Source organism: Olea europaea, chromosome 4 (genome assembly GCF_002742605.1).
Source record: "Olea europaea var. sylvestris chromosome 4, O_europaea_v1, whole genome shotgun sequence".
NCBI lineage: Eukaryota > Viridiplantae > Streptophyta > Magnoliopsida > Lamiales > Oleaceae > Olea > Olea europaea.
Genome location: NC_036240.1, coordinates 12,511,792 through 12,520,044, shown reverse-complemented (window position 1 = coordinate 12,520,044; position 8,253 = coordinate 12,511,792). Strand labels below are relative to the sequence as shown.

General features: G+C 36.4%; 1 protein-coding gene across 1 annotated transcript in view; it reads left to right on the top strand.

Moving 5' to 3' along the window:
* LOC111393050 (tRNA ligase 1) overlaps positions 1-8,017 on the top strand; it is a 22,099-nt gene extending 14,082 nt beyond the window's left edge. Inside the window, exons 15-27 of the mRNA XM_023018451.1 lie at positions 125-207; positions 294-441; positions 517-806; positions 2,699-2,806; positions 3,512-3,609; positions 4,029-4,089; positions 4,764-4,840; positions 4,943-5,014; positions 5,111-5,187; positions 5,601-5,681; positions 5,930-6,032; positions 6,922-7,080; positions 7,482-8,017. Of these exons, the coding sequence (XP_022874219.1) occupies positions 125-207; positions 294-441; positions 517-806; positions 2,699-2,806; positions 3,512-3,609; positions 4,029-4,089; positions 4,764-4,840; positions 4,943-5,014; positions 5,111-5,187; positions 5,601-5,681; positions 5,930-6,032; positions 6,922-7,080; positions 7,482-7,874 (1,750 nt within the window). The 3' untranslated portion in view covers positions 7,875-8,017. The remainder of the gene's footprint in view (positions 1-124; positions 208-293; positions 442-516; positions 807-2,698; positions 2,807-3,511; positions 3,610-4,028; positions 4,090-4,763; positions 4,841-4,942; positions 5,015-5,110; positions 5,188-5,600; positions 5,682-5,929; positions 6,033-6,921; positions 7,081-7,481) is intronic.
* The last annotated feature ends 236 nt before the right edge of the window (positions 8,018-8,253 follow it).

The following is an 8,253-nucleotide window of genomic DNA, read 5'->3' as shown; positions in this document are numbered from 1 at the left end:
ACAAATCTAGGTCAATGCACTTATAGGGTCAATTAAATCTTTGGTGATGTCAAAATACCGAAGCAAAGTTTAAATTGAAATTCTTTGGGACTTCAATCAGGTTTAATTCTGTCTCGTGTTTTAGGCTGCAATGCAAACTCTTGCCCTTTAGGATCCTCCCTTTTCTTATGAATTCTGTTATTATACAATTAGAATATTACTGGAAAGGTCATATTACCACATCTAATTATGTCCTTGTGAACAATTTTATCATGCCTATGGCCTTATATATAACTAATATTGTCTGTGTCTTTCTACAAATCATAAGGGTAAGTCTTCAGAGAGTTGCATTGATTTCTTTATAACCTCTCCATATCCATTATTTGGTCATTCTAGGCAAATGAAGATATGGAATACATCAACTGCAAAGCAAAGGGAGCTCAGCAAGATGCTCGATGAATGGTATTTCTGTAATTTTCTTTACATTCTCACAGGAGTTATGGTCCAATATTTGCTAATGATTTTTCTTGTGTAAAGGGCTGTATTCATACGAAGAAAATATGGACATAAACAGCTGTCATCATCAATATACCTTAGCGAAGCCGAGCCTTTCCTTGAACAGTATGCAAAGCGCAGTCCACAAAATCAAGCTCTGATAGGATCTGCTGGAAGTTCAGTGAGAGCTGAAGATTTCTTGGCTATTGTCGAGGCCGGGAGAGATGAAGAGGGTGATCTCGAGCCAGAAACAGAAATGAAACATTCAAGTCCAATCCCCTCTGTGAAGGAAGCTATTAGGAAAGATGAGGGTCTCATTGTCTTCTTTCCGGGTAAGAGTTACGCACATGTCCTATACCCCTTCCCATATCTTAAAGCAGCGTAATGCTATGAGAAAGAATAAATTGAGTATGCAACATCATCAATTATCGATTCCAAATAGCGAAGCCTTATTTACCAATAAACCTAGATCAACTGCCTAATTTTTTTCTCAAGTTTGTTTGATCGATCATTATATATCACTGAAGGGTCAGTAAAATAAAATCTTTTTCAATCACACTAGAATATGTCAATTTTGGTATACTTCTTTCTCTTCTAACCTATTCCATTGGAATCACATGCTTCTGTGAATATGATTTTTTTTACTGTTTGTGTAGAACATAGCTCAACCATTTAAAGACATTGTTTGCATAATTTATCTTCAGCAACATTTCATTTTGACATGGATTCTCATTTCATATTTTGTACAGTTTAATATAGCAACATATTCACTCTGTTACATTTATAATTCATCACGAGCATTCTGGCTATGACTGCCAACAGTCGGTGTTATAAGCATTAATAGTTTGATAATTATTCCATAAACTTGTCTTATGACCACCGGGTCCATGTAGCACTTAACTAATTCTTCCGCCCACTTTAGTCTTGTGTAGTACATCCTATGTTAAGCCATTACTTATGAGGAACCTATATGCACAAATATTTACACTTTAGGGCACATATCCATTTGGATTCCACTGTCATCTTCATTTCTATTATGACGGTGTTGGAACTTACAATTTGCTTAATCTAAAGCCTTTATATTCCATCTTAATTCTTTGTATGAAGTCTAAGTTTTTCTTGACCTAAAACATTTATATTCCAAAGAATTGCTGCAAAATTCCAACTTACAATTTATCCTATTCCTAGCCTCATCAACTAAAATTTGTGTCATGATCAAGTAATATACATAAAAGAACTTTATCTTGGATTCTTCACAACTAGATGAAAAAAGGTAAGGAATCAAGGGTGCACCTTGATTGAAGTCCCCTCAAAAAGTATGGCAACTTATCTGCTTAATATGCCAAAGCTACAAAAGTCAACTTAGGGGTCCATTTAGGAAGAGTTTCTGTGATATTTTGACGCAAATATCTTAAAACTAAAAAAAAAAAACCTATTTGCAAGAAGCTGATGTCAACTCTGATGGTGCTTTCTTTATAAATCTGGTATCTTGAAAATACCTCTTGAATTGGCAATTCAATTTATTTCAAGCTGCTGCTCTTGGCTACAGATTTTATTATATTGCCAGGTGTTTTTTGCTCCACCTTAATCAGTGGTCAAACGTGGATATCAAAGGAGTGGAAAAATGCTTTGTTGTAGTCAAATTTCTTTCTTCCAGCACCTTGCTGCATGTGTTTACCAATATATCACATGTTATCCCACATCTGCCATCTGTGAGGAATTGGACTGCCTCACTCGAGTTCATTCTGGTTTCTGGCTTTGGTGACCATTTAACCAAATATCTCTTATGAGCAACATTTATGAATAAGAAAAAATTAAGTATTGTCCTTCGGCCAGGGTGATGACATTCTCTTCTTTGTTTTCTCCCTCCTGTTTTCATCATCTGACATTAATAGAGGAAGAGGGAAAACAAAAAGGGAAAAGTAATCAACTTCCTAGGAACGTTTTAGTCACATCTTTACCATGCATAAACTAGCCTTTTCTTCTAATTATTTCCTTCCTCTGCTTTCCTGTGGTATGCATCAAGTGTAATCATGACTCTACAAGTTTCTGATTTAGTTCTCTATGTTATTGAATTTAGGAAGAAACAGTATATGCCTGGTCATTGAATTCTCCATTTCTTGCTGGGGGACCTATTAGCTTAGCAGATAATTGATTCAATTCCTATATTCTTAAATTCAACACTTGTATAATTTGACCTGCACCATGTATTGTCACTTTTTAGGAATACCTGGTTGTGCTAAGTCCGCACTTTGCAAAGAGATATTAAGCGCCCCTGGTGGACTTGGTGATGATCGTCCTGTCCGTTCCTTGATGGGTGATCTTATCAAAGGTATCGAGTTTGATGTTTCAGTTACTCTCCTTTATTTTCATTATGGTTGTCATAAAGGATCTGTTCTTGAAAATATTACAATACCATTCATTAAGCAGTTGTATGTCTAATAAATTTGTGATGACTTATTTAAATGTGGACGTTTCTCGGTTTGGTGGTGGTGTTGACATTGAGTCCTTGTTCTGGTATTCATTTTTGAAGTCTTGATGCTGACATGATACTAATAAGAGAACCTATATCTCTGGGTGTTCAACTAAGTTCAAACTCATGATAACGAACTTTCTACCTGACTTGTTTAAGAAAATAGCACTTATCTCTCTTGTTCTTTTAATCGAAAAAAGAAAAAACTGGGCTTATATAAAAAATTAAGAAGCCAAAGTTTGGCTTAAATGAGAAATTTTTAGTTACTGAGATTATATTAATGGCATAAGAATAAAGAAGAGATGTAAAATGTAAAAAAAATTTAGTTTACATTTCTTTTTCTGAAGATTGATTTTTTATTTTTTTTGAAGTCACTCTAGTCTCATCACTTACTTTTCCTTTTTGTAGCCTCAAGTCTTTGTATTGAGAACTTGAGAATAGTATATTAAGGATCCCTTCTCCTAGAGAAATCCCTAATGTTCCTTTTTTCTGTTGCATCAAGCCAAACCTCATTGTTTACATAATTTTAACATTAAATTCAATTTGTCTTATTGTAAATGACAGGAAAATATTGGGCGAAGGTTGCTGAAGAACGCCGAAGAAACCCCTTTTCAATTCTGTTGGCAGACAAAAATGCACCCAACGAAGAAGTTTGGAGACAGGTGATTTTGTTTGTTTCATTCCTTAGCTTCTCGGATGATAGTTTTATGCAGATCGTGTAATTTGTGAAGAAAATGGTGGTATGTATGGAAGGTGGAAGCACTGGGTATCTTGTCAACTGCAAGAATCATGATGATAATAGGCTAGTACGGAATAATGCTAAGAGATGCCTGGATGACATGATGTTTTCATACATTATCTGTATTGGCAACTGCCAAGTACTGATACCAACATGAGTTGTTCTGTTTCCGTCATCAAAGCACGTGATCGGGGATTCCGATACTGCCTTTTCCTGCCTCAGATTATCTTAGCACAACAAAGGAGTGGGGTGAGGGTGAGGGTGGGGTGGGGTTTTTTCTATATTGCTATGTTGACTAGTTCTCTGCTGTGAATAAATCATCATTGTTGCTAATCTTTGTAGATTGAGGACATGTGTCGCAGCACCAAAGCATTTGCAATACCTGTAGTACCTGATTCAGAAGGTATTTTCTCATTGCTACAACAGTTTATCACATTTGCTTATCAAATGATGAAAACTATCCAGATGTACAAATTTAAGTGTTCGTCGAAATACTGTGTTCCTTAATGAGCTGTATGTTGTGTTAGTTTGAAGGCTTAACAATTGTTTGTAGCTACTGTATAGTCATCAGACTAGTTACTGTGGACTTGTCAAGCTGATAGCTAAAATCTCTTTTCTGTCTACCTTGGATCTGCGTTGCACCAAAAGCTGGAGCTGACATTGATATACTTCCATGAATCCATAATTCTACCTTTTTCATCAGATTTTACAAAGTGTTTGATACTGTTCTGATGAAAATAAATGTGAATAGAACTCCAAGGTGCAGGCAATGTGCATTGGTTTCTTACTTCTATTTCCTTCTCATTAAGCATGTAAAATTTTAGCTTTCGCAACGTGATTGACATGCTAATGGTCGTTGCAATATACTGGGTGAGTGCTATGTGAAGTGCTTTTTTCATTAAATTTGAGATATGTATTATCTATGCTGAATTCATACTAAGGCCTTTAGTTTTTAGCTAATTTGACATCTTCTCCGAATCATCTATTATTTTTTGTGTCTTCGAATATACGAGCTTTATTCTGATACCTTATTATTTTGGTATATTTTTCCTATCTTTCTTTGGCCCCAAAATGTAGGGACTGAATCAAATCCATTCTCTCTTGATGCACTTGCTGTTTTCATATTTCGAGTACTTCACCGTGTTAATCATCCGGTAATCACAGTCTTTCTAACTAGTGTTGGACAAGTTCTCCACTTCCAGAAAAATCAAGATGATATTGCTAATTTGTATTTTGGCTTTGCTCCTCCCTTGTAGGGGAATCTTGACAAGTCATCTCCAAATGCTGGTTATGTGTTGCTAATGTTCTACCATCTTTATGATGGCAAGGTGCTGCTCTTTATGACTTTATCGTGTAATTATAATTTTCACACTAATCATGTAATAGATTTTTGACAATGTCATTGTTAATTAAATATTCACCAGAGTCGCAAGGAGTTTGAGACTGAGCTTATTGAAAGGTTTGGCTCACTTGTGAAGATGCCTTTACTAAAATCTGACAGGTTTCCAATTTCATCCATAACACCTTGATGTACCTGCTTGAATAAGATTCGTCCTTTCATTCTATAGTTTTAGTTATATTCTTACACTAGAAAAGGTAGCGAGGCTCAACTAGTATCATCTACAGAGCCTGAAATCTCCGTAGAGAGAGGAAAATAGGAGACAAATAAACACAGTTCTCCTATGGTGGCATAACACGTATGCTGCTGCACTCTGTTACTGCAATCTGCTTTCTTTAGGTTATTTTACTGCCTCACTTAATGTCTGCTCGAGAACAGTAGGCATAAAGTGCTTTTTAGCAGGCCAAAGGCTACTCAAAAGAATTGAATGACTTGATTTTCTTTCTGTTAGTTTTTATTTTCTTGCCGAGGACTAAAAAAATATTTTTTTCCTTTACTCGTCTCTGCTCGTGAAGGTCTCCATTGCCTGAAAATTTGAGATCTACTTTGGAGGAGGGAATAAACCTTTACAATCTTCACACTAACAGACACGGAAGGTCAGTATTTTATCTGCTCTACATGCCTGAAAGACTGTTTGGTTATTGTTTAGTTGATGTTATCTGTGCTCCACTCATTCTAATGTCAGGATGCTAGATTTAGTTTAATTACGTTTCCTTTTGCTGATTTTATCCTCACACAGGGTTTTTTATTGTTTCTATTTCTGTGTTGAAGGTGAGATGGGGCCTAGTACTTGACCTTTTACTTTATTATGTCATCTGACACGAGTTCTTACTTCTTCTGGTAGACTGGATTCCACAAAAGGCTCATATGCGAAGGAGTGGGCTAAATGGGAAAAGAAATTGCGCGAGACCTTTCAAGAGAATGCTGAATATCTTAATTCTATACAGGTCAGTTTTATGGTTTATGTTGACTTGGTGAATTTCATATTCACCTCAAACAAGTGAATCTCGTTGTTGCTACTTAGTTTTCTCTGCAAAATCAAAATATGAAGTTGTAGCTAGGTCATATGGCAGAGGTTGCAATACCAAAACATGTATTAAGGGGAAAGAAGGATTCCCTTTGCTATTGAAAAGCCAAAATTTTAGGTCATTTTATCGGAACTGGATTAATATGCTCAGTCCTTAGCTGGGAGTTGACATATTGCTACCCACATGCATTTCCTATTGAGTATCAGCTATTGAGCTAAATCACTCGTAATAAGAAAACTCACTCTGTATACTTTTCTATCAGAATTTTGGTGTGGTGTTGTGCTTTTACCTGTGGCGGCAATAAGGAAATGAAAACACTGAACAGATAGTTGGCAGCAGCCAAGTTCTGTTCTTTGATTAGTAGTAGTACTAGTAATAATAACAACAACAACAACAACAATAACAACAACCAACTTCCAACTATATGGTTCTAGGTCTTTTTAACTGAACAAAGGAATAAAAGAAAGCATGAAAGGAATAAAATATGCAATTAAGTCCTTAATTTAGTTGAAATCATAAATGACAAAGTAAAATAATCAGGCCGAACTTGATGTCATGTATGCACCTCTCTGCTTTTGTCTTGGTTCAGATATAAGTAAATTAATCAGGCACAACTGTCATGTGGGCACGTATCTGCTTCTGTCGGGTCCAGAATTCAAGGTTTTTTAACCATATCATTACGTAAGGCAGGCATTAAGGTTGATTCCGTGGTTGACCTGAGTCTCTTGCCTTGTTATCTCAGAGAAAAAAATTGTGGTAAGCCTTCAGTACGCGAGTCTAACAACTGATGATGTTGGTACATTTCCAGGTCCCGTTTGAATTTGCTGTTGAAAAGGTTCTGGAACAAATTAAGTCAATTGCAAAAGGGGAGTATACGCCTCCTAGTACTGAGAGGCGGAATTTTGGAACCAAAATTTTTGCTGCCATCACGCTGCCTGTTTTAGAAATTCATCGTCTCCTTGACAATGTAAGTGAACATTTGCTTTCTTAACTGTTAACCTCATTGCTGCTTACTCTTATTGATAGCCTAACAATTTCACAAACAGGTCTATTAAAATTGATCCTGAAAATTCACTTGTCTGTTGGAGAATCATTTTCTATTTTCACCTACCTACACGGCTAGTTTGTTATTTTCAGTTGTTGTGCATTCAATTAGTAAGATATTCTGTGGTAACTGGCCTCCATACAAGTCCGAACCTGATTGTCAGCATTAAAATCTTTCTCAAATTACCTTGTCTTTCCTGGCATTAGCTGTTTTTGATTTTTTTCCCGGCATATCTTCCTCCAAGAGTAAACTGCAAGGGATTGCATTTGTATGGCATATATGTGAACACTTTTTCACATTTGAATTCTTTATGGTTGAAACAGTTAAGTGGGAAGGATCCTCGGGCCGAAGCTTTCCTTAAAAACCAGAATTTGAAGAGCACTCTTGCAAAGGCTCATCTGACACTTGCTCATAAGAGAAGTCATGGTGTAGCTGCTTTAGCGAGTTATGCTTCGCATCTTAACCAGCAAGTCCCAGTTGGGATGACAGCGCTATTATTCTCTGATAAATTGGCTGCATTGGAAGCTGAACCTGGCTCAGTTGATGGGGAGAAAATAAGTTCAAAGAACGAATGGCCCCATGTCACATTATGGACTGCTGAAGGAATTCCAGCCAAAGAAGCGAATACGTTGCCCCATCTGCACACACAAGGAATGGCTACTCGCATCGAGATCAACCCACCTATCCTAATAACAGGAAAACTAGAATTTTATTGAGCTCCTTGTTGCCTTCTGTTCTGGTAGTTTGGGTGTGACACAATTTTGTTTTATCGTGTAGAGTACTACGAGTTGAGAACAATTTTGTAACATACGATTTATTTGTTTATTTTGATCGGGTAAATAAATTGTACTTATCAAAATTTTGAGTACCACACTACTACTATGGGCGTACAAAATAAGACACTACAATGATATAATGATCCAAAACAAGAGACGGAGCGTGGATCAAGACAATACGACTTCGGTTAATTAAGTACACTAGGTGTCTCAAACTGTCGACTGATTTCAAATCTTCCTAGAGGAGATGAGGAACCTGAATCTTTCAATAACAATTCATATTCATGCTGGCCGAGCTTCACAACTTCAAGGAACTTGA